The following is a 27977-nucleotide window of genomic DNA, read 5'->3' as shown; positions in this document are numbered from 1 at the left end:
TAATCTTACTCTAGTAATTTAATTCAACAAATATTAAGGACAAAAAATATAGTATTTTTGCCCACATAGAACTTAAATGCTAATTAAAATTTTTCAGACATATCATTTCACACTCAATCCGACCTGTTCATAGAAAGCCTGGTTCTTGAAAATGATGTATTCTTAATAGAAATTCCACAAACCACTGCAATGCTTAATACTTTAAATTTTTTTCAATTATATTTAGTAATTAATTATTATTTATCTATCATAAATGAGATTCACGTCTCTACTAATATCTCATCCACAACAGGATGGGGACCTTCCTCCTTTTAATTCTATTGGTCTGGCATGGCAAAGACAACTGCAAGTGGAGATCAAAATTCAATAAATGTAGTAGCTTTTGAGGGATGAATTAATTAAATATTTGACAAACTATAACCCACAAATAATGTTACAAATATCCAAATGACCCTTGGCAGAAAAATGACTCCCAACCTCTATTCTACAGAAAACCTTCCCAAATCTTCTTAATTTTTTAAATTCCTTTTCTTTGGTAATTATTCTCTATTTATGCTTGTTCCAACATATTTAAAGCAGCTCTTCTTTGTAGGAGTTAAGAACAGGAAATTAAGTAGGTGTCCATCTTTTGGGGAATGGTCAAAATGAATGTAATAGAAAAAAGAAAAAATAAAGAAGAAGAAATAAATGTAAAATATTCAGAAAGGTTTAGAAAGACATAGAATAGTAAAGTAGAATGAAGTGAGCATAATTTTAAAATAACATACATAATGACTATAAGTGAAATGAAACAGCAACAAATAACAAATGAAACAATGTTATCTAGTTCTAATGATCAAGCTTTATATCAAATAAAAGTCAAGAAAGTGCACTCTCCTTTAAAAAAGTAGGAAAACTATGGGTGTAAGCACTGTATTTAATAATTGAGAAAGACTAATGCAATCATTGGTTTTTCTGACCATTTTTTCCTCTTTGTAAAATGGATGATTCTATATGAGGGAATGTATTGGGAAACATAAATGATGCAAAAAACAGCAATAAATAACAATAATTGTTAATGTTACCAGTGTTAATAGAGAGCAGGACATGAACAAGAATAGAGAGTAGTTCAGTTTCTCTGAAGAAAATTACTATATATTAAAACAATATAATAGAAAAGGTTGGATTGGAAGGTAGTTAGTACAAAGGAAATAATATCATAATCACAAGTTTACATTTTATTTGATAAGCAATAAGAAAGCAGGAAAAGCAGTTGAGTAGAAGTGATGTCATAATTATTTGTTAAGAAAATCAATCAGGTGATGTTGTGATGGTTGTATCATTTAGGGTTTAAAACCTGGTTTTCCTGTTTTCTAAACTTAAGACCTTTCTACTATAAACATAATGAAATTTGTAGTGGAAAACTTTTTTTCTAAACTCTAACCTTGCTGCCTACCCACAAAAAGGAAATTCTGTATAATGAATATTGGTAAAGGGCATAGTAAAATATGTAAGGAAAAATTAGTGCACAACAAAGCACATTAAAGCTAATCTAGGATCATATTACTATTCCTCTTGTATAACAATAGAATGCTAAAAAATAAAATAAAATTACAGGACACAAAACTAAGGTGTCAACTTGTCACCATGTTACATTTAAAGTAGTTATTAAAATCATTATTCTATCAACTTGTGAAGTTTAGATATACCAAATATAGCAACCTGGTTTAATTGCTCCTTGCTACAGTGAGTGAAACAGAAAGAAGGGGAGAAAAGAGTGCATGAAACTGAATGTTAGCAAGACAAATTCAAAGACATTTTTCCCATCAAATGACAATTAAGAAATAATTCTCAGCATGACTATAGAATAAATTAAGACATATTTTTTCAAATTAGACTCCTCTGAACAATAAGGAAAAAACAATGTCTGTCTGTAGAACTTAAAAATAAAGATGATTAGAAAGTCCATATTAAAAAGTACAATAGACATGACAATGCTATTTTGTATGAATAGTTTTTCTTTCAGAAATTAAGTAGAATGTCACTTTGAATATTTCTAATTTTCAATTGAATTGTTTTATTGGATTTGACAGAAATAATTTTTATTTAACGTATAAATAATAAGTAAGATCATCAAGGAAACACTCTTAAAATTCCTGAGTTTTCCAGTTAAATATTGATTCTTCTATATTTGTCTAAAGATCAATGTAACTTAATGAGTAAAGTCAAGAAAATACTGAATTCAAGATTTATATTTAGAATAGTATAGCTATAAAATGGGATATTTCTGATTTTCTGAAGCATGTTTTTTTTAATTTATTGATAATTAGCATTTAGCTATTATAAAATATAATTTGCAATTAAACAAGCATTTAATAAGTTCATTCTGTATGCCAAACATTGTGGTGAGAACTAGAAATTCTAAGAAAGAAAATTTTTAAAAGTCTTGATTTCTAAGAGTTTATAGTCAAATGGAGAAAAACATACAGTTATTCAGATTCCAGAAGAGTTATCATGGTGTAATTTTGTGCATTTCTTTGTTTCATGATTACCTTAAAATTTGAAAATATATTTTATTTCCTTCAATTCAATATTACAAAAATTCTGTTCTATTAAACCTAGAATAAACATGATTAAATTCTTCTTCATTGAAGATAGAAAAGTTTAATTGTACTCTTACAACTGAATAAAGTTTATTTTCTTTATATATTTTTATTTTTAAAGAATTTAAATTAATTCTTGCATTGTTCCATATCTTTTGCAGATAAACAATTACAATTTGAAAACCTAAATATTCTTGACAGTAGATTCGCAGTCACACAGAAAAATAAAATATATATTGCAAAAATCTAGTGAGATAATACAACACACCACTAAAATTTAGTAATTTGAGCAAAGTTTAATAGTTATAATTTTGAATATTTTGTGTATATATATGTATTTGTACATGTGTATATACCTATATGTTTATGTATATATATATATATATATTGCATATATATATATATATATATATATATTGCATATATATATATAAACCTGAATGTTGATAACAGGATATCAGTTATGAAACAGTGCATTGAAAGAAAGTTGAGAATTTCTCATCACAATATTCTAGGACTTTTGCAAAGTCCATATTTTTTCAGTTCTTAATAGTAGACAAAAATAGAAATTTGTCTGTAACTGAAAATTTGCCATGATCTCTCAGAGTTTGATTTTCTAGGTTGTTAAACACAATTGCCTTAGCTATTTTTTATGACTGTAGAGCAAGTCTTCAGGTAGTAAGAGCACTAAACTAAGTGAGCTTTGTATATCAAAATTATGGAATCATCCATGACATCTATGAATAAAAGGTCTTCAGACAGTGTTCCGGGGAAAGCATGTTATGGAAGGAATTTGACAGGAGTGAGAGAGTTTATTGGATGAACAATGATGGTTTGTTAAAGACACAAGAAAGGCCCACATTTGATTATAAAAACGCTTTAAATAATCTTATACACAGATAAATAAAATCAATATCCTTCACTATTTTTCTGGAATAAATCACAGAACACTCTAGAGAAATGACATTTACTCAGCTCTAGAGGTGGTATGGATTAATGAAATAAAATGAGAATGAAAAAATCAAACAAGTGGGAGAAACATGTTTCATAACAGTAACTTGGTATAACAGCAGTCAGAATGAGATGAACAATAATGCACAATTGATGAGAAATCTAGATAAATTAATACCGATAAGTAATAATAGTATAATATCTAACATTTATACATTAGCACAGTATATAGAACACTGGAAATGGAATCAGAAAGACTAAGTTCAAATCTGGCTCAGATACTTACCAGGTATTAAACCATAGATATGTTTGCCTCAGTCTCCTCATCTGTAAAATGGGAATGATAATGATAATAATACAACTACCCATCAGGATTGTTTTGAGGATTAAATGAGATAGTAATTGTAAAGTACATAGCATTGTCCCTAGAACACACTATGCACCATATAAATTCTAGACATAATAGTGCTATTATCATCATCATCATGATCATTATTAATAGCAATAATGATACTTCTATGTAGAAATATATAATGTATATTATAAAAGTGTTTGTACATCTCCATAGACATACATTGTGTCTATCTATAATATATATTGAAATATAATACATACTCAGGTGTATGTATTCATACATATATCATATTTGTGCAATATACACTGACAATGTACACTGATAATAATAATAATCTGTCTATTTCTTGCATCAGAATAGTTCAGATCTTACCTATGATTTCTCTTTCTTTGTATTTTTTTCCATGTTCTTCAAATAACCCTCAATAAAGTATTCGTGCAAAAGGCCTTTTGCATTGTCTGCCTGATCAGTCATATTTGGCACTAAAATAATTAAAAACTTTCACCAAGTTGTCTTCTAGCTCTATGGAAGGTTCCTAGGAGAGTAGAAAGATATGAAACTTTCCTAACTTTGCTTAAACCAGGAGAATGATATTGTATAACATGTTAAAGAAATGATTTTTCATTTATTAATAAAGTAGCATCCTGTTGATTTAAAACTATGTTTCCCCAACAAGTCATGTAATTAATATTAAGGAGATGTTTCTTTTTATTAGGAACTAAGGGTCTCAGTAATCTAAAGCTTGTTTCTTTCTCTGAAATGTGAGACACTCTTATTTGTTTGAGAATGGAAGTTATAAATATTGTCTTACCCTTGGGAAAAGAACTAAGAAGCAAGCTTGCATTTTAGAAAGAAGGAACATGACTTGAAACATAATTTAGATAGAAGTATTATATGGAATTTCATTATATGTCTTCTAAGTCATTTATTTTTATCTTAATCTTTTATTTTAACCTGTTTGAAAAGAATATTTCTGTAGTAGAGTAGATCTTATTTAATTCTATCCTTTTTCTCTATCTGGAGATCAGGAGAGCTGAAATAATTTCTCTCTCCTCTACACTCTTCTCTCTCTCTCTCTCTCTCTCTCTCTCTCTCTCACACACACACACACACACACACACACACACACACACACACATGCACACACACATGCACACGCACACCACCACACACACACACACACACACACACACACACACACACACACACACACATTTAATCTTTCTTTATATTAGGCGATGGAGTATTCCACCTCAGTTTTTCAAATCTTTCGTAGGTGAACCTGACTTTTAATAAATATTAATTTGAAATGCGTTGACTTTTTTATTCCTGAAAATAATGACAAGTTGATATGCCATGCTGATGTCAAGATATCAAAAAATGGCCCCTGTTCTTGTAATAATAGTCATTCCATTTTTAGATATCATTATCACCATTTATCTGTTCATTTGTTTACTATCTGTTTTTATTTTTCCCTTTTTTTAATTAATTGAATTTTCCAATATTATGTAAAGATAGTTTTCAACATTTATTTTTGTAAAATTTTCTCTCTCCTATTTGCCTTCTTCCCTTCCCTAAGATAATAAGCAATCGGGCGTGGCTTTCTTACACTTATTTTCATATTAGCAATTCTGTGAAAGAAGAATCAGAACAAAAGGAAAAAACCATGAGGAAGAAAAAAAAAACAATTTTGAAAAGTGAAAATACTATACTTTAATCTGCATTGAATGCAGATCTTTTTCCACCCTGGACATGCATGTCATTTTCCATCACAATACTTTTAGAATTGTTTTTAATCACTGTATGGTTGAGAAGGGTTAAGTCTACCAAAGATAATCATCACAGGATGCTACTGTTGCTGTGGACAACGTTTTCCTGGTTCTGCTCACTACATTCAGTATCAGTCATGTATTTCCAGATTGTTCTGAAATCCACTTGTTCATCATTTCTTATAGTATAAAATAAGCTTTCATTGTGACTGTGGCAGGGGCTCCGGGCCCGCTCCCGCCTCCTATTCCCTGCCCCTTCTCTTCCCTCCCCTCTCCTCCAGGGGTCTCGGGGCTGGGGCCGGGGAGCTGGAGGCTGGGGCGCAGGAGGCCGTGGAGCACGCGGCCGGGTCGCACGAGGCCGGGGCCGGAGTGCGAGCCGGGGCACAGACGGCCGGAGCGCAGGAGGCCGGGGCCGGGGTGCGAGCCGGGGCGCAGGCGGCCGGGGCGCAGGAGGCCGGGGCGCACGAGGCCGGGGCGCACGAGGCCGGGGCGCACGAGGCCGGGGCGCACGCGGCCGGGGCGCACGAGGCCGGGGCCGGAGTGCGAGCCGGGGAGCAGGCGGCCGGGGAGCAGGAGGCCGGGGCACACGCGGCCGGGGCGCAGGAGGCCGGGGCGCAGGAGGCCGGGGAGCAGGAGGCCGGGGCGCACGCGGCCGGGGCCGGAGTGCGAGCCGGGGCGCAGGAGGCCGGGGCGCACGCGGCCGGGGCCGGAGTGCGAGCCGGGGCGCAGGAGGCCGGGGCGCACGAGGCCGGGGCCGGAGTGCGAGCCGGGGCGCAGGAGGCCGGGGCGCAGGAGGCGGGGGCGCACGAGGCCGGGGGCGCAGGAGGCCGGGGCGCACGAGGCCGGGGCAGGCAGGCAGGGCCTTCCCCTGGCCGCGCCCCGACCGGCCGGCTCTTTCCCGCCTGCAGCCGTCCTGACTGAGGAAGACGCCGAAGCTCCGCGGGCACGTGAGCCACAGCCATGGCCACGGCCACGGCCACATGGGCAAGCACCGGAAGCACCCCGGGGGACGCGGCAACGCGGGAGGCCTGCACCATCATGGTATCAACTTCGACAAATATCATCCAGGTTACTTCAGACCAAAGCTACTGCCCAACTGTCAACCTTGATAAGCTGTGGACACTGGTCAGTGAGCAGGCCAGGATCAATATGGCCAAAACCCAGGAGGGGCGTGCTCCCATCATTGATGCTGTTCGGTGGGGATACTACAGACTCCCCAAGCAGCCTGTCATCGTGAAGGCAAAGTTCTTCAGCAGAAGAACAGAGGAAGAAATTAAAGGGGTTGGTGGAGTCTATGTCCTAGTGGCATAAAAATCCAATGTTTCAAATAAAACAAATGTCTTTATTTAAAAATAAAGAAAAATAAGCTTTCATTACATTCATATGTTACAATTTGTTCAACCATTCCCCAATTTTTGATTAAGTTCTCAATTTCCAATTCTTTGTTACCACAAAAAGATTTGCTGTGAATAATTTTGTACACTACATGCAGGTCTTTTCTCCTTTTTCATGATCTCTTTAGGATATAGAACTTAAAATTACTAGATCAAAGGGTATGTACAGTTTTATTGACCTTTGGACAGAGTACTAAATTGTTCTTCAGAATGATTTCATCAGTTCACAGCTTCACCACAAATACATTTAATGCTCCAGTTTTCCCACATCCCCTCTAACACTGATAATTTCCTTTTTCTGTCATCTATCATCTTTTAAAGTACCAGGAATATTATAGGAGCTGTACAAATGCTTATTCTTTTCCTTTTCCTCTTATTCTATCTTTCCCCTTTTCCTCTCTCTATGAGCACAATGTATCTGACTTTCTGATAAACCCATTTCAAATGAAAGCCTTTTAGTTATTTTTTTCACGTAGGTCATTCCTTGAAATATGTCCCAATCTCTTTTTTATTCATTGGATTGCCTCCATATTTCTTTTTCTTTGCCTTTTCAAGAAATTCAACCATGACATAAACATTCAATTACTACTTACACTGTGATAGTCCCTATGCCAAGGACCAAGAAAAAAAAAAGAAAGCAAACAATATTTTGGTTAGAATTTTTAGTGTATGTGTGGTGAAGACATATAAACAATAAGTTACAATAGATACAATACAAAGAAGATGAAAAGTAATTTGAAAGAAGCATATGAGGTTAGGAGGAATTGTTAATAAGCACCTACAAAATGTAGGATTTTAGTTGAGCCTTGAAAGCAGTCAGAGCAACTAATAGAAATCTATTAACAGAGAGGTTCTAGTGTGAGATAACATCTATGCAAAGGCATGGTGACAGATAGTATAAGGTTCCAAGTACACAAGTGGACTAGAGTAGAATTAGAGTAAGTATGGAGTTCAGGTTATGAAGAACTTAAATGTCTAAGCAATTCTATATTTGACCTTGAAGATAATAGGGAGGCATTAAGAGGTCACTAATCTTGTGAGTGGCCTAGTCACATCTGCATATTAGGAAAATCCATGTGAAGAAAATGGGTTAGAACAGGACAGAGAGGGGTTTCATTTGTCTTACAAAGAGGAGATAACAGCTTAAGAAGGGTATTGGTTATATGGATAGTGAGAAGTGGATATACACGAGAGATGTAAAGGTAGAGATGACAAAATTTGTCAGTAGTTTGGATTTGTGGAGAGAATAAAAATGAAAAATCAAAGACAATTACAGAATTACAAACCTAAGTAACTAAGAGTATAGTTGTATCCTGAATAGAGGTAGAAGTATTCAAAAGGAGGGAAAATTTTAAGGAAAAATGAGTTTGGCTCATTTGGCTCATTCAGATGTGAACAGGATATTCTTCTCAAAATATCCAAGTGATAAATGGAGATATAGCTTTAGTTCCATATACACAGTAGAGTGGGATAAAAGATGAGAAAACATTTCTATGAAAAAGTGGTTAGGCAGATAAGAGAAAATGTTAAGAGCAATGTCATAAAAACCTGGAGGTGAAAGAATTCTCAGGAGGAGGGGATCTACACAGGAGGAGGGAATCTACAAAATTTCAAATGTTTCAAAGCAATCAAGAAGGATTAGAATTATTACAGTCATATTTTCTGATGAATGGATCATTACTAACTGTGGAGAGAGCCATATCAGTTTAATGGAGGTTTGAAGAAAGATTATAGAGAGTTTACAAAAAAGTGAAATGAGATAAAATGGAAGACAAGAGTATAGACAACTTCATCAAGGAGTCTAACTATGGAGAAGAAATATATGTTAGTTGATTGGAATGAGAAGAACAAGTGAAAGCTTCTAAATTATAAGAGAGACATGAATGTTTTTATATTTGGCATTAAAGGAGTCAAGAGAAAATATATTAAAAACCATTCTTCAAACATTTTATTGTTCTGATATTCCCAAGTATACAGTGTCTCAATGGCAAGATTTCCTTTTTATAAGGGTGAATGTATATGCATGCATGCGTGCATGTGTGTGTGTATGTATGCATGAGTTTGAGAATGCATGAGTATATGCAAGTGTGTGCTAAGGAGCACTTTGTAAAATGGTTAGGGTTAGGGTTATATATTGAGGAGAAAGGAGTAGACTTAGAATCAGGATGACCTATGTTCAAGACACATCCAAATTGCATAAGTGGATAACTTCCTTAAACCTCTCAGTCCCAGTTTCCTTAAGGTTCTACAAGGTTCTTTTGATTTCTAAATAGATGACAATATGATCCTACTGCTATTGCTCTAAGCATTGTGTATTTCCCTAAATGCAAAAAGTAGTAGCATTCATCTTATATGTGGATATGATTTGCCATCTCTATGGGTTGACTCTTAAACACCATATCATAATCTGGAAAATAGACATTTGTCAAAAAATTATGAAGAAACCATATGATATTTTAGTGTAGAAACAATTGCATTCATAAATGCATAAATTTAGAGGCCTTCATATTTGTGAATTCCCTTTTAGATATAATGAAAATCATTCCTCACACAGTGCTGAACACCTTTGGAAAATATTCATCTCCCTAAGACTGTTTTGACTTCTTTTCTGTCAGTTATACTTGCAAAAAAAGGTGATGGTCATTAATGCCAAAATTTTCACCTTTTAAAGTTTCTTTTTTGATGGCTTCATTGAATATTTTTCATTGAAAATGTGATAATTTATGCACAAAATGCCACCCACAAATAATATATATATTTGGCATGTATCTATAATTATACTTAGAGGAATATATATGAGCTTATGAATGAGAGTACTATCTCCATTTTATAAATTGTAACCCATCTGTTGACTCTCAACATGTTCATGTCTTCTCATAAATCCTCTGAAAGAGTTCTACCCAATATACTGTGGGGTTTTTTTTATTTTTTTTAGTTTTACTTCTTTGATGATTGGGAGAACACCAAAGAATTAAAGGTCATCAATCCATTATATGTCATTCAAGCCTAATTATTCATTTTCAATTACTGCCTTCTGCAGAAAGCCTCTGTATCACTTAATACACACACACACAGACACACACATACACACACACACACACGTGTGTGTGTGTGTGTATATATATATATATATATATATATATATATATATATATATATATGTATATATGAAGATGGGGTGGGGTGTGGGTATTTCAGCCTACTCATACCTTGAATTCATTTCTCCATTGCTCTTTAGATGACCTTTAATACACTGATAATTTCATGACTTAAGTCCACACAATCTTATTGCTAAAATATTGTTTAAAAAAAGCTCAATCTTTACATAAAGAAAAATGGAATAAGCACAAATAAGCATGAATAAGCAAAAACTGAATAATTTCTTAGGGCAATCTAGAATGTCCTCCTTTTCCTGTCTTGTTCTGGCCTGACATCAATATCCATACATATTACATATCTAAGAATATCTACAAATAAACTAATTCTCTTAGATGTCTATTCAAGTACTTGCAATGATTTGGATATTCATTTTTTCATCCACTTTACAAATATTTTCTAGGAAAAATTCTATTGAATGATTATGAATCTAATAATCATTCTATAGTTTTTTTAGCTATTCATTTAATCACGACAATTTGCTCTCTAAACAAAAGCACTGGCAGAAACTTATTTATAGGAAATCCTTCATTGATTCATACTCTGTGCTTGATATCCTCTGTGGCAGTGTATAAGTTATTTCTGTTGTGACTCCTTTAAAGAATTTCAAACATTTTGATATATAAATATAAAAGGAGGTATGATCGTTTTTGGAGAGCAGGCGTCAGAGACAGGAAAACAGATTCAATTATGCCTCTGACACATACTGACTATGTAATCTTCTCACTGTCCCTAGACAGTCTTGTGGAGGTTATAAATTATGGAAAGTTGCATTTCTACATTGGCATGGGTCTTTTTCTTACCAACTGAAAGTTGAAAATCCCAAGTTTCTGAAATCCCAGATCTAAACAGAAAATAAAAAGGAGGTGCTTTATTTTAAGAAGAATAAAACCTTTTCAATTTCATTTTTTTCTTTCAGAAACAAACACAATCAATGGGCCACTGCATTCTCTCCATTTTCCAGTCAGTTTTTTGACTATAGAGATGTGGATACTATAGAATATCTTTTGTAAAACCATGCTATATTTTTTCTACTCTTGCCAAGGATACGCTTGACATTTTGGTAGCTTTTAGACTGTAATTTATTATTCTTTGTCACCTTTTGGGAGGATAATAAAAGAGTTAAAATTATTTTCCAAGTATTTTGAAAATCTTTCTTTTACATAACTTAAAGATATATCTTACATTTCAAATACTCAATTTATATGTTTCATCAATTTAGATGTTCCCTTTGGTGTTGTGTGCAGATTGCAACAGAGCTATACATTCCTATTCTGTGTAGTATTTTTTATGTCCTTCCATAAATTTTCCGCAGATGTTTCATTCAATGGGTTGGTAGTCTTCTTTTATTTCTACTGAAAATGTGTATATGCCAGTATTATATCTGAGTTATCCACCTTTTTGCCATTTGCCCATCCTATTGTCTTTTCTTATCAATAATTTCCCTCACAATTTTGACTACAATTTAACTCATATACAAGGGGGGGGGGGAAGGTATCCATCAGTCACCTTTCTAATGTACCCTGTGTGATTCTTACTTTGAATTCTTTGGAAACTGCTGTGTTCTGTGGTACACAGGCATACAACTTTGTCCCTCAATGGTAATTAGCACAATCAAAAGAACTCTGCCAATTTATGAAAGCAATTCAGTCTTCATTTATCTTACAGAGTGTGCTTATTTGATGATGATTAGATCATGACCTTAAGATGTTGGATACCAGAGTAAAACAGACACTCTAGTTTTACTAAGGGTATTTTCCATTGTCCTTCAGGGTATCTAGAATCGATTCCAAGTTGAGAATAAATAGCATCTATAAATAATGAAATTCTCAAGCTATGTACATTTATGGATGCTGGTTGCAGCAGGATCTCTTCATTTTCTTTCTCTTAATTCATATAGAATGAATATAGAAAATATTTTGCTACATAGAAAAATAGATTTAAGAAAAATCTTTATAGAGAAAAAATCATTTTAATTTATTTTCTTATGATAATTCAATGAGTTATTCATTTAATATCTTCTTCCTGCCATAATGTGATATTAGAGTAACTACAAAGCTGATGTCTAGCATACAATATATTAATTTGTGAATTTACACCTAATCAAAAAAAATTATTTGAGCTAAAAGAGCTCATAGAGATAGCATCACAGTAAAAAAAATCATTTATTAATAAAAGATTGTACTATTTTCTATTAAATATGAATAATAAATGAAATTCAATTGTATCTTGTCCTCATCAGACTGCATCAACTATACCGGCTCCAATAATGGGGAGCTGAATTAAAGAAGTATGTTGAAAAGTTGGAAACAATGTAAAGCAGGTATTGTTAATGTAGAAGGCATGGAATCCATAAATTACAGATAGATAATAAGTGATTTGTGAATTTGGATAGGGAAAAAAATGAAAACTTTTCACACAAATCTTTGATCTCCTTCAAATGAATTTTAATTTTTTAATTTAAAAACATTGTTCTGAGACAGGGTCTTTAAATTTTTGCCAGAATTCTAAAATAAAAAAGGATAAAAAACTTATGACATAGAAGAATTTAAGCAGGATGAGGTGGAAGGATTACGTGGAAATCTTTTGAAAGAATTAGGATATTTAGACTGGAAAAGAAATGGTTTTATGTATGGATTGCTGTCTTAAATATTTGAAAGACTGGCATGTGGAAGGATTAGACTACTTCTATTTGATTCTAGAATTAGAAAGAAGAACAAAGGGAAATTGATTTAAAGTAAAATAAAATAACTTTGTTTGGTGTAAGAGACAACATTTTCTATCAAGTAAACTATTCAAATGTGAAATGCCTTGATAAGCAATAACTTATTGATTCGGTTGAAGTTTTTAAGTAAAGCCTAATGACTTCTTGTCACTTATGTAAAAGGAACCCATTTAGCTATGTGATTGGACTAGATGGTCTCTAAAGTACCTTCAATATTGGTAGCTAACTGAATCAGAATAAGCAATAAGGAAAAAAAGAAAACCTCATTCTTTGCAGATGATATGATATACTTAGAGAATTCCAGAAAATAAACTTAAAACCTGCTTGAAACAATTAACAACTTTAGCAAAATGGAAGAATATAGCATAAATCCACACAAAATCATGAGCATTTCTATATATTACCAACATAGCCCAGTAGCAATATATAGAAAGAAAATTTCCCCTTAAAGTAACTATAGAGTGACAGCTAGGTGATGTAGTGTATAGAGCACTGGCCCTGGAGTCAGGAGGACCTGAATTCAAATTTGATCTCACACGCCTTATAATTACCTAGCTGTGTTGCCTTGGGCAAGTCACTTAACCCCACTGCCTTTCAAAAACCAAGAAAAAAAGTAACTGTAGAAAATTTAAAATACTTTGCAGTCTATCTGCCAAGAAAAACACAGAAAATATAAGAAAATAATTGCAAAACACTTTTTATACAAATAAAGTGAGATCTAAAGAACTGGGAAAATGTCAGTTGCTCTTAGATAAGCTGAATTAATACGATTAAAATGAAAGCCCTACCAAAATTGATCTATTTATTCAGTACTATACCAATCAAATTGCCAAAAATTATTTTATAGAGCTATAAAAATAGTAACAGAATACATCTGGAAGAACAAAAAGTCAAGAATATCAAGAAAAATAATGAAAAATACAAATGAAGAGGGCCTAGCCGTTCCAGATCTAAAGTTTTATATTCATAATCTCATATCCTATGACTGTTTACTCTTTCTTTCTCTGGTTGTCAAGCTTCTTCAAAAACAAGGAAACAGACATTTGGGTCATGGAAACCCAGCTCCATAATCTATTTTGGGTGTTTTAATTATAATTGTCCATTTCTCCTCCATCCTGCCCCTGCCTAATCTTTGACAAGAAATATTTAAGCAATAATGATTTTTTGAGGTTTCCCAACTCCATCTGTGACTACTCCTTCTCATACTGTCCACAATTTATCATTATTCTATTATCATTATCTATTATTAGCATTAGTCCTTTAAATAGAATTTATCATTAATGAGTCATTGTATGACTTGATTGATTGACTTAATTTATTAGGGGATATTGGTCTGCTCCACCTATGATTATGAAATAATTTTGCATCTAATTCTGATAATATCCCAGAGAGGAAATAGTGGTGATTTTATAATTGACTAAAAAAATTGCCTAGTGATTAATAGATTTATAGTCCTCAATTGGATTTGTCCTGGTAAATGTATATTTTTTTAAAATAGATGAAAAATGCATATCCAAATCACTGTATGTATTTTGCTCCAGGACAGAAAGAAAACCTCTAGAGTTCTCAACAGTGAAGGTCCACAAGCCAATCCCTCTTCCAGTCCAAGAACCATGGGATAGGTAACAAATCCCAAAATAAGTAAGAAAGATAAGAGAAAAAAAGGTCTAATGAAAATTACTTTGGAGATAAGAATGGACAAAATACCTGCTTAAAAAAGGAGTTTAGAAGGAATGCTGCATGTGAACCTTAAGAGGACATTTGGTTTCCAGTCTATAAAGACTTCTTAGAAAAGCTCAGAAAGGATTTTAGAAATCAAATGGAAAAATTCATAAAAGACATGCATGAGAAAATTGACATCTTGCAAAAAATAGTGACAGATGAAAACAAATCCCTTAAAAATACAATTGGGCAAATAGAAAAAAAAATAATTCCAACAAAAATACAATTGGAACCAAGAGAATAATGCACACATTAACAACATTGGGAGATGAACAACCTGATGGAGGCAGATCATCTCAACATTTCAGAGAGCTAGGATAACCATATTATACCGGCTATGGACAATTTTGTCCCCATCTAGAGGAAGAAAAACAAAACTAAACTAAACCAAACCCCCCAAAAAAACATCTTAAGAATTTGATGAAGACTTTGTAAAAATTATCTCTTATGTATTTTTTTCCTTAATCCTAATTCCTCATATGGAAAATGACTAATATGAAAAATGTTTATCAAAACTATGAATGTACAATGCTAACCTGAGTATTCATCACTGAGGAAAGGGGTGTGGGAAGGGAATTTGGAAGGAAATTTTGTAGCTTAAAAATATACATGTGGGGTGGCTAGGTGGCACTGGCCTTGGAGTCAGGAGTACCTGGGTTCAAATCTGATCTCAGACACTTAATAATTACCTAGCTGTGTGGCCTTGGGCAAGCCACTTAACCCCATTTGCCTTGCAAAAAACCCCCAAAAATATATACATGTGCATATAGATGAAAATTTAAATAATTAAAAATACAATTGGGCAAATGAAAAAAGATAATAGCTTCTTATTAAAATAGTATTATGCAAATGGAAAAGGAAATGCAAATGTTAATTAAAGAAAATATCTCCTTGAAAAATAGACTGTATATAGTGGAATTAATGAGTTTCATGAGATATCAAGAATTTTGTTAAACAAAATTTTTAAAAATAAAAAATAGAAGAAAATTTAAAATACCTCATTGATAAAATCCCTGACCTAGGAAAAAAAGAATCTAGAAGAGATAATTTAAGAGTAATTGGATTTTCTGAAAACTATCATAAAAAAAGCCTGAATAGCATTCCTCAGGAATTTATCAAGTATCCTGGAACCAGAGAGCAAAATAGTTAATGAAAGAATATATTGATGATCTCCTGAAAGGAATCCCAAAATGAAAATATCAAGGAATATTGTAGTTAAACTCCAGAATTATCAGATTTAAGGAGAAAATCCTGCAAGTGACCAGAAAGAAGCAATGAAAATATGGAGGAACCACAGTCAGTATTACACAGGTCTTGTCTACATAAACATTAAAGGATTGAAGAGCTTAGGATATGATATTCTAGAGGGAAGGGAGTTTGGATTCCAACCAAAGATCAACTACTCCACAAAATCAAGCTTATTCTTTGGCTTCAGATAGATACTGCTAATTGTTCTAAGGTACAGTCCATTTATTCCCATACTCTCTAGTGGTTTTAGTAGGAATGGGTACTGTATTTTATCAAAAAGCTTTATCAGCTTCTATTGATACGATCATATAATTTCTGATAGGTTTGTTGTAGATATAAATGATTATAATAACAGTTTTCCTAATATTGAACCAACCCTGAAATTCTGGGATAAATCCCACTTGATCATAATGTATTATCCCAGTGATAATTTGTTGTAATCATTTTGCTAAGATTTTATGTAAGATTTTTGCATCCCCTGAGGGAGATAGGGCTATAATTTTTCTTTCTCTGTTTTAACTCTTCCTGGTTTACGTATCAGCACCATATTGGTTGCATAGAAAGAGTTAGGCAGAGTTCCATTTTCCCCCATTTTTCCCAAGAGTTGATATAGAATTGGAACCAATTGTTCCTTAAATGTTTGGTAGAATACACTTGTGAATCCATCAGGCCCTGGATATTTTTTTTTTTTTTAGGTTTTTCAAGACAATGGGGTTACGTGGCTTGCCCAAGGCCACACAGCTAGGTAATTATTAATTGTCTGAGGTCGTATTTGAACCCAGGTACTCCTGACTCCAAGGCCACTCTGCAACCTAGCCACCCCAATTATTTCCTGGAGATTTTTCTTAGCAAGTTCAATGATGGCTTACTGAACTTCTTTTTCTGAGATAGGTTTGTTTAGGTATTTAATCTCCTCTTCATTTAACCTGGGCAACTCATATTTTTGTAAGTATATTTCCATTTCACTTAGATTGTCAAATTTATTGGCACAGAGCTGGGCAAAATAATTTCAAATTATTACTTTAACTTCCTCCTCATTGGTGGTGAGTTCACCTTTTTCATTTATGATACTGGAAATTTGTTTTTTTGTTCCTTTTTTAGATCAAATTAACCAGTGGTTATCAATCTTATTTTTTTTAATAAAACCAACCCTTGGTTTTATTTATTAATTCAATAGTTTTTTTGCTTTAGATTATATTAACTTCTCATTTAATTTTTAGAATTTCTAACTTAATATTTAATTGGGGAATTTATAATTTGTTCTTTCTCTGATATTTTTAGTTGCATATTTAGTTTATTGATTTCCTCATTCTCTAATTTATTCATGTAAGCATTTAAAGTAATGATATATGGCCCTGAGTGAATCCCATAGGTTTTGGTATGTTGTTTCATTATTGTCAATATCTAGGATAAAATGATTAATTTTTTCTATAATTTGCTTTTTGATCCACTCATTCTTTGATATGAGGTTATTCAATTTCCTATTAGTTCTGGGTCTATAACTCCCTGCTTCAATATTGCATATGACTTTTATTTCATTGTGATCTGAGAAAAATGTATTGGTTATTTATGCCTTTCTGCAGTTGATCATTAGGCTTTTATGTCCTAGTACATGTTCATTTTTTTGTATAAGTGCTATGTATTGTAGATAAAAAGGTACATTTCTTTCTATCCCCATGCAATTTCCTCCCCAAGTCTATCATATCTAGCTTTTCTAACAATCTATTTACCTCCTTAACTTCTTGTTAATTTTATTATTCTAGTCTGAGAGAGGGAGTTTGAGGTCTCCCACTAGTAGAGTATAGCTGTGTATATCTTCCTGTAGATCTTTCAACTTTTCCTCTAAGAATTTGGATGCTATTCCATTGGGTGCTTATCTATTCAGTATCAAAATCACTTCATTATCTATGGTACCTTTTAGGAGAATATAGTTTCTTTCTTTATCTCTTTTAGCACTATCTATTTTTGCAGCTGCTGAGATAAGGATTGTTACCCCTGCTTTTTTTTGACTTCAGATGAAGCAAAATATTTTGCTCCAACCTTTTACCTTTACTCTATATGTATCTCTCTGATTCAAATGAGTTTCTTGTAAGCAGCATATTTTAGGATTCTGGTTTTTAATCCACTCTGCTATTCACTTACATTTTAAGGAAGAGTTCATCCCATTCACATTCAAAGTTATAATTACTAATTCTTCATTGCCCTCCATGCTATCTTCCCTCTGTTTATATTTCCCCTTTCCCCCCTTTATTCTTATTCCCTAGTATTTTGTTTCTGAAAAACACCCCCTTCAGTGTGTTTGCCCTCCTATATCCACTGCTTCCACTTTCTTTCCCCTTTTTTCCCTTTTTCCTTTCCTTCCTTTTGTTAGTTCCCCCTTTTTCCCCTCCCCTCCCCTCCCTTTATCCCTCCCACTTCCCCTTTTCCCCTTTTAACACTTGAAAGGTTAGATGTTTTTTAAGTTGATTGTGTATGTGTGTAATTTGACTTTAGGCCAACTCTGAGGAGAAGAAGACTCAGATATTTCTCATCTCCTCCCTTCTTCCCCTCTATTACCATAGATATTTTGTATCTCTTAGTATAAATAGATTTACCCCATTTAATCCTCTCCCTCCTCCTGTCTCCTTCCTGTCCCCCTTTTTAAGGAGGTAGTATTTTTAAAATCATTCTATCTTAGTCATAGAAAATTGTGAGTATCCATCACTTCTAGCTAAATATATTCTATCTAACAGAGTTACAATTCTTGAGAGCTATTAGAGTCTTTCTCCCAAGTAGAGTTATATCCAGTTTCATCCCACTGGATAACAAATTCATGGATAAGTCATGAGTATCCATCACTTCTGGTTAGGTATATTCTCTCTTTTAGAGTTGAAATTCCTCAAGAGATATGAGAATATTTTTTTCCCATTTTGGAATATAGCCAATTTCAACTTATTGGATAGCAGTTTTTTTTTCTTTACCCACCCCGCTTTTTAAAAACCTTTTTCATGTGCTTTTTGAACCTCCTGTTTGATGTCCAAATTTTCTATTTAGCTCTGGTCTTTTCATCAGGAATTTTTGGAATTCTTCTATTTCTTTAAATGTCCATCTTTTGCCTTGAAAAAGAAGGCTCAGCTTTGTGGGTTAGTGGATTATTGGCTGCAATCCAAACTCCCTTGCTCTTCAGAATATCTTGTTCTTTGATCCCTTAATGTTGCTGCAGCCAAGTCCTGCATAATCCTTACCATGGCTCCTTGATATTTAAATTGTTTCTGTCTGTCTGCTTACAGGATTTTCTCTTTTATCTGATAAATTTTCTCTTTTATCTGGAATTTAGCCACAACATTCCTTGGTGTTTTCATGTTAGGATCTCTTTCTGGAGGGGATCAATGTATTCTTTCCATAACTACTTTGCCCTCTGGTTCCATATCAGGGCAATTTTCCATCTCTAGATCCTATAATAGTAAGTGCAGGCTTTTTTTCTCTTCAATGTTTTCAGGAAGTACAATAATTCTCAGGTTGCCCCTCCTCAATCTATTCTCAAGGTCAATGGTTTTGCTGATGAGGTATTTTACATTTACTTCTATTTTTTTTATCTTTTGGTTTTGTTTAACACATTCTTGCTGTCTCATGATGTCATTAGTCTCCACAGACTCCATTTTTTTTTTTAAGGAGGAGTTTTCTTCATTTATCTTTTGCAATTCCTTTTCCAATTGATCAATTGTATTTTTGAAAGAGCTTTCCATTTGATCAATTGAGGCTTTGAAAGAAATATTTTCTTTTTTCATTTGCTTAATTGAGTATCTAAGAGAATTATTCTCATTTTGCATTTGTCCAGTTGAGGATCTGAGGGAATTCTTCTCATTTTGTATTTGACCAATTGCATTTTCCAATGATTTTTTGCAAGGTGTCAATTGTCTCTCCCAAATTTTCCAGTTGATTTTTAAATTCCTTCCTTATTTCTTCAAGGAAGTCTCTCTGTCCTGGAGACCAGATCACATTTTCCTCAGAGGTTCTAGATCTCTCTGAGTTAGGGTCTTTTCCTTCCAATGATTTTTCTATCGATCCACATTTCTTCTGACCTTTCTTCATTTTGCTAAGACCTTGAATTGAATTGAGGAGGGGCTGGTTCACAGAGGTTTGGTATTGGGATCCCTAGAGGCTTTTCTCACTGAGTGCAATTTCTCCAGCTGGCCAGGAGGAGGTGCGGGTTGTTTTCTCTGGAGTGTCTGTGACCTGGATTGAGGCCTACTCCCTTAGTCTGAAGGAAGCCATTGAAGCTGTTGAATACTGTTGCGTTCAATCCATGGTGGGCTTTACCCTGGGATGAGGTTATCCCTCTCCCTATTGTCAGCTGGGCTTGTTCTTCTGCTCACACAACTGTGCTTGGGGAAGAGGTAATCTGTAATTGTCTTTGTTCTGAGGCATGGACTCAGAGTTCCTCAGATGGGAGGCAACCAGGGATGGTATCTGCAGCTCTCCTGAAACAGAACTCTCCCCCCAGCCCTGTAGGCAAGCTCCACACAGTCAGCGCCAACACCAATGTCTCTGACCCTAGTAGACCCAAGCCCCCATGGTATAGCCCCACCACTGATCAAGCAGGTCTGGAACTCAGGCCCTCAGGCTCCCGGGGCTCCAAACCAGCCCTTAAACAGGCGGATCTGTGGCTGATCCAACCTCCGTGCCCGGATTCACCCAGGGCTGTGGAAGAGAAATCCTGAGGTAGATGTTCTTTCTCCTGGCTTTTCTTTCTGGGCTTTGTGGGTCAGGTTTCTGTTAAGAGATTTTGTTTCATATCATAGATGGGGAAAGTTCAGGAGACTTTAGAACTGTGCCTGTCTTCTCTCCTCCATCTTGGCTGGAAAGCTAAACATATTCTTTGAAGGGAAAAAGTGGACTTTTAAATTTTATTTTATGTTATTACGATAATCTTCTCATAGGAGTAAAAATAAACTCCCCTCTCCCCCCAACGATGAGAAATTCAAGAATAGTGAGAGAGAAAACGTGTACTTCAGTCTGTGTTCAGATTCTAATGGCTCTGTCTCTGGGTTGAGTTGCCTTCTTTATCAAAAGTTCATCAGAGAATTTGCTTCAATATTTTTCCCACAGCAGCTATTACAAGCAGTATTTACCTCCACATTGTTCCTCCCCACTCTCATTTATTCTATTCTCAGTTCTATATAACTTTGAAAAACAATAGATGAAGAAAGAATTCTTCCATATTCCTTCTATAATAGCAACATGGTACTAATACCTAAATCAGGAAGAGTCAAGAGAAAGAAAATTATAGTCCATTTTCCATAATGAAGATGGATGCAAAAATTTTAAATGAAAATGTAAGAAAAGTGATTACAGCAGGTTATCAGTAGGATAATATACTATTGACCAGAAGGATTTATACCAGGAATGCAGGATTGGGTCAATATTGAGAAAGCTATAATGAATAACTGACCATATCAATAACAAACCTAACTGAAATCAAATAATTATGTCAATAGATGATGAAAAAACTTTTGACAAAATGTGGGACCTATTTCTATTAAAGGCCTGAGAGAGCATAGGAATAATTGGTAGTTTCCTTAAAATGATATGCAATATCTCTCTAAGACCATCAATAATCATTATATGTAATGGGGAGAAACAAGAAGCATTCCCAATAAGTCAGGTGTGAAACTATGATGCCCATTATCAATACTATTATTCAAGATTATATTAGAATTGTTTACTTTTGCAAAAAAGGAGAAAAATGAATTGAAGGGACTACAATAGGTATTGAGGAAACTACTTTCATCTAAAAAAATTACTTGAAACAATTAGCAACTTTAGCAAATTTGCAGAATATAGAATAAGCTCACAAAAATCATCACCATTTCTATATATTACTAACAAAATGCAGCAGCAAAAGATGGAAAGAGAAATTCCATTTAAAGTCACTGTAGGGGCAGCTAGGTGGTGCAGTGAATAGAGCACCAGCCCTGGAGTCAGGAGTACCTGGCCTCAGACATTTAATAATTACCTAGCTGTGTGGCCTTGGGCAAGCCACTTCACCCCATTTGCCTTGCAAAAACCTAAAAAAAATAAAGTTCCTGTAGACTTTATGAAATACTTAGGAGTCTATCTGCCAACACAAACACAGTAACTTTATGCACCCACTTTTCACACAAATAAAATCACTTCCAATAACTGGGCAAATTTAAATTGCTCATGAACAAGGTGAGTTATAACAATAAAAATTACAGTTCTACCTAAATTAAATTATTTATTCAGTTACATACCAATAAAATTTCCAAAAAAAATGCTTTAATTGAGCTAAAAAAAAGTACCTAAATTCATATAGTGGAACAAAAGTTCAAGAATATCAAGCAAATTAATGGAAAAAACCGCAAAGGGGGCTACTTAGCCTTACTAGATCTAAAATTATATTATAAGGCAGCAGTCTTCAAAACTGTTTGGTAAAAGCTAAGAAACAGAGTGTTGGATCATTGAAATGGGTTAGGTGAAAAAGAAACAGTGATCAGTAATCTATTGTTTAATAAACCAAGAGATTCCAGCTTCTGTGATAAGAACCCACCTTGATAAAAACTACTTGGAAAACTGAAAGATGGTTTTTGTCCATTGTTGTGGAAGAAGATCAAAAGGACATTACTACATTTGAGACAAATTATAGTGTGTCCAACTGTGGCTGCTCAAATCAGTATGAGCTCAGAATGCTTTACTACCTTCTGGGCAAAAATGGTCCATGTGAACGCCTGGAATGCTTACTCTAAACCTATGTATTTCTTATTTCCTTTGAGCTGCTTCAATTCTGCTTTCCTCATAGAGTGCAGCACCCTCACTGATGAGGCACACCATGCTGGGTGGTCCTGTGCTAGTGTCTCTTATGCTATTCAATCAAGTCTAAAGTTATTAAGAGACCTTCAGGGTGTCCTGGTATCACTTCTTCTGTGTGAGAACTTTACCTGTGTGAATTCTCCATAAAATAGTCTTTTTGGCAAACTTACTTCTGGTCTTTGACCAACATGGTCAGCACATTTTAGTTGCACTTTTTGTAGTATTGTTGGAATGTTAGACAGTTTAGCTCGTTAAAGGATGTCAATGATAGCTTCTCCTGCCTGATGATCTTCAGAATTTTGACGCAGACCAAAATCTCACAAACTATTTCAAGATAAGGCTGAAATGGGAACAGTTTAGACATAAAAGGTGACATCCAGTTGGGAGAACAAGGAATAGTTTACCTATCAAATCAGTAGAAAGGGGAGCAGTTTCTGACCAAAGGAGATATAGAAAAACATTATAAAACATACAATGGATAATTGTGATAATGTTGAAGAATTTATTCACAAATAAAACCATTTTAAACAAAATAAAAGTTGAGAAATAATTTTTACTAGTGTTTCTGATAAAATATGTAGAGAAGTCAGTCAAATTTATAAGAATAAAAATCATTACCCAATTGATAAATGATATGAAACGATAATTATCAGATAAAGAAAGTAATCTATAGTTATATGAAAAAATGCTTGAAATCATTTTTAAGAGAAATGCAAATTAAAGCAACTCTGAGATACCACCTCACACCTTTCAGATTGACCAATATAACAATAAAAATGAAAAGGATTAATGTTGTTGGGGATGTGGCAAAACTGGGACACTAATGCATGTTGCTAGAGTTGTTAACTCATTCAATCCTTTTGGAGAGTAATTTGGAATTTCCCTCAAAAAGTAATGCCATTACTAAGTCTGTATCCCAAAGCGATCACAAAAAAAGTAAAAAAAAAAAAAACTCATATGGACAAAAGTATTTATAGTAGCTCTTTTCATGGTGGCAAAGAATTGGAAATTGAGGAGATGCCCATCAACTGGTGGATGACCAAACAAATTGTGATATATGAATGTGACTGAAGACCATTGTTATATAAGAAATCATGAGGAATGGGGCTTCAGAATAGTTGAAAAAGATTTGTGTGAACTAATGTTTGATGAAGTAAGCAATTCCAGAAGAATATTATACATACTAACAGAAACATTGGGCGATGATATACTATCATAGACTTGCTTATTTCAGCAACATAATAAAGAGAATCTAAAATATTTCTGATTGAAAATACCCTCCATATTCAGAAAATGGTGGAGGTTAAATACAAATTAAAACTGACTATCCTCAATTTAAAAGTTGTCTTAGATATTATGCTTTGTCCTCTCTACTGTTCTTTTTTTCCACAATTTTGATTTTATTCTTCTTTCACAACTTGATTAATATGGATCTGTTTAGTAAGGTTATACATGTATAACCTATATTACATTGCTTTCCTTCAGGAGTAGGGAAGGGAGAGATGGAGGAAAATATAAAATTCAAAATCTAGCAAAAATTATTGTTGAAAATTACTATCACATGTAGTTGGAAAAATAAATAAATAAAATTCTATTTCCAGCAAAAATATATTAATTGTATGAAAATTAAATTAAAATTTTCAAGGAAAGCTAGCATAAAACTAATCAGAAATTTAATATTATTCTCCCCAAAATTGTGTAGATCAAACAATAAATCATAGAAATAATAACTAATTTCATTAAAGATAATGAGAGGAGTCTCAAATTAAAGTTTAGACTCTAGCTAGTCTTGTGTTCTTGACTGAGAAGCCTCCTATCAGGGCATCCAAGAACATGAAAGACAGGAGAGATGTTTCTGGGAAGAAAATTCCAAGCTCTCCCGGTTCCCGAGCAATCTAAGATCTAAAGAAATTTCCAAAGACTAGAGGGTCAGTTTGAGTGAAGTTCAAAAACATCCAGGCTAACTCTTTTGTTTTGTTTTATTTTTTTCTTTTTTGCAAGGCAGTGGAGAGGATAAGGGAAGGATTTTTAGAGTGAACCCTACACACATCAGATCTGGGTTAAAGAGAGAATGACATGTATATTGGCAAGTACATACAAGTTCTTCATATGGTGTAGCTAGGTGGTTCTGTGGATAGAGCACGGACCTTGGAGTCAGGAGGACCTGAGTTCAAATTTGAATTTAGATAGCCAATAATTACCTAGCTTTGCGACCTTGGGCAAGTCATTTAACCCCATTCCATTAAATGAATAAAAAAATTAAAAGGCATCTATATTCAGATAGAAACAAGAGGACAAAGGTGTAGGGTAGGAAGGAAAAAATGAGAGAGGAATTTTTGAAGGGGAAATAGGTTAACAGTATTTAGACTGACATAAAATTGCAAGATCTCCTAAAATTCTCAAGTTTCTCCTGGCCTCAGTGGCATTGTTTAGACACTATAGATTTTACTTTACATTAAAAATAAGTATCTTGGGGGCGGCTAGGTGGCGTAGTGGATAAAGCACCAGCCTTGGAGTCAGGAGTACCTGGGTTAAAATCCAGTCTCAGACACTTAATCATTGCTTATCTGTGTGGTCTTGGGCAAGCCACTTAACCCCATTTGCCTTTCAGAAAAACCTAAAAATAAAAATAAGTATCTTTCTGACCTTGTAAAAGTCCAGACCAAGTCTTTTAATCTTTCCAATGAGGAAATTGAATAAACAATCTATAAAGTTAATCCTTTGCAGGGCCACAATTCTAAGTAAAATATTTTGACTAAAGATTAATGGGCAGAGTCCTCATTGTTTTTCTTTTCTTCTCTTTTAATTTTACAAGGCAATGGGGTTAAGTGACTTGTCCTAAATCACACAGCTAAGTAATTATTGAGTGTCTGAGGTGAGATTTGAACTCAGTCCTCTTGACTCCATGGCTCGTGCTCTATACACTGCACTACCTAGCTGCCCCCTTATTGTTTTTCTTAACAACACTTATCAAGAGAAACTACCACTACCACTACCACCACCTCTTAAAACATTGCATTACATTTAAACACCTACTGTAATATCTAATTGTCCACAGATTTTTATGATATGAAAAATTTGATATGATAAAGTCATCCAAGATAATTTTTTTCTCAATACAACTGCAGCCTCTGAGTTTCAAGTCCTACCTACTATATATATATCTATATATGTATATATATATATATATATATATATATATATATATATACACACACACACACACATATATATAAAATCATTGGGTATATGTTAAGACTCTTCTCAGGCTTGTCTGGTATCACCTATTTTCAAATCTATTACATTTCTAGCATACTTTTGGACTTTGCGTCCAAATTATTTGGATATATAGCAATGAAATCTTTATCACCAAATGTCTGAATTATTCTATCTTTTTATTTAATATTTTAATGAAGAAACAATTTTTAACATTCATCTTTGAAACCTAGAGTTGCAAATTCTCTCCCTTCTTCCTCCCCACAAGGGGGGAGGAAGGCTAGCAATTCTCTCTACTGAGAATAAATTAAACAAGTATAGCCAAGCAAATCATGTCCATAATAATCATGTTGTGATAGAAAATGGTAGATTTAAAAATACCTCAAGGAAAAATAAAGCAAAAAACAAATAAACAAAACATATACTTCAATCTATACTCAGACACCATCAGTTCTTTGTCTGGGGATGGATAACATGTTTCATGATAGGTCCTTTAGAGTTTTTTTAGATCATTGTATTGCTAAATAGACTCAAGTCATTCACAATTGGTCATCAATCAGTATTGCTGTTAATTAATATACTCAGCACATTTTTCTTTGTTTTAGCTCATGTTGTATTTCCAGGTTTTTCTGAGAGCATATGTCACATCATTACTTTTTTAAAATTAATTAATTAATTTCAAAATTTTCCATCCATATGCACATATATATATTTTAAGTTACAAAATTTCCTTCCACCCTCCCTTCAGTGGCAAATGGTCAGGTTAGCATTGTATATATACATATTTTTGATAAACATGTTTACAGATTAGTAATTTTTTGATATAAATAATTAGGATTAAGGGAGATACATAGAGATCATTTTTATGAAGTGTTCATCAGATTCTGAAGGATTGTTTTGTTTTTTTTTTTGTTCTGTTCCATTCTGTTCTGTTTTGTTTTGTTTTGTTTTTCTTCCTCTGGATTGAGATAACATTGTCCCTAACCAGTCTAAAACAGTTGTCCTAGCTCTCTGAATTGCTGAGAGGAGCTGCTTCCATCAAGGCTGATCATCTCACAATGTTGTTGTTACTGTATATATTGTTCTCTTGGTTTGCTCATCATTCTTATAGCACAAATGTATTCTATGTAAATCACATTGCACAAATTGGTCAGCCATTACCCAATAGAGGGATTCTTTGAAATTTCAACCTCAGTGCCACCAGCAAAGAATTGTTAGAGAATTTTTGAACATGGTCTCTTTTTGTTTTTTTATTTTTTGGGGGGGGCATACAAACCAAGTAGTATTGTTAGGTCAATGGCTTCACAGTTCTTTGAGCATACTTCCAAATTGTTCTTTAAAATGGTTAGATCAGTTCACAGCTGCAGTAATTATGTGCTAATATCTCATTTTCCCATATCCCCTCCAATATTGGTCATTTTCTTTTTGTGCTATTATCCAAACTAATGGTTTTGAGGTAGGACCTTTGAATTATTTTAATTTACACATCTCCAATTAATATTGAGTTATATTTTTTTCGATATGGCTATAAAATAGCTTTGACCACTTCATCTAAACATTTTTCAGATCATTTGATCAATTAAAAATTGGGAAATGATTCTTGTTTATTTAAATTTGATTCAATTCTCTATGTGTTTGAGATATGAGATCTTTATAAGAAAAAAATTCAGATTTTTTTCAATTACTTTTGGTTACTAACTTTATTTCTCTCCATCCTATTTTCCTCCCTGTATACTCTTTTCTGTCCCTCCTTTCACCCTGTCCCTCTTCAAAGTGTTTTGCTTCTGACTACATTTCTCACAATCTGCCCTCTCTTCTATCACTGATCCCTCTCCTTATTTCATCTTCTTTTCCTCCTGCTTTCCTGGAGGGTAAGATAGATTTCCATGCTCAACTGAGTGTGTCTGTGATTTCTTCTTTGAGTCATTTCTGAAGGTATCAAGGTTCTCTCATTCCCCCTCAACTCCACTCCCATTTCCCTGCATTGTAAACACTTTGCATTTCTTATATTAAAATAATCTCTCTTGCCACTTAATTTTATTTTTAGAT

At 34.0% G+C, this 27977-nt stretch overlaps 2 protein-coding genes across 3 annotated transcripts in view; both read left to right on the top strand.

The window, feature by feature from the left end:
* The window catches only part of ZNF804A (zinc finger protein 804A), a 528903-nt gene that overhangs the window by 311041 nt on the left and 189885 nt on the right, over nucleotides 1–27977 (top strand). The window lies entirely within an intron of this gene.
* On the top strand, nucleotides 6505–10138 carry LOC141522887 (large ribosomal subunit protein uL15-like). Its single transcript, XM_074236276.1, has one exon. The coding sequence runs from the start codon at nucleotides 6618–6620 to the stop codon at nucleotides 6966–6968; it is 351 nt and encodes a 116-aa protein (XP_074092377.1). The 5' UTR covers nucleotides 6505–6617; the 3' UTR covers nucleotides 6969–10138.

The sequence above is a fragment of the Macrotis lagotis genome, chromosome 1 (assembly GCF_037893015.1).
Source record: "Macrotis lagotis isolate mMagLag1 chromosome 1, bilby.v1.9.chrom.fasta, whole genome shotgun sequence".
Taxonomy (NCBI): domain Eukaryota; kingdom Metazoa; phylum Chordata; class Mammalia; order Peramelemorphia; family Peramelidae; genus Macrotis; species Macrotis lagotis.
Note: the sequence above shows the minus strand (reverse complement) of the source record. Positions and strands in the feature narration are given on the sequence as shown.

Bases quoted from the DNA above. Each gene is read 5' to 3' on its own strand.
- LOC141522887 (XM_074236276.1), top strand. From the start codon at position 6,618: ATGGCCACGGCCACGGCCACATGGGCAAGCACCGGAAGCACCCCGGGG.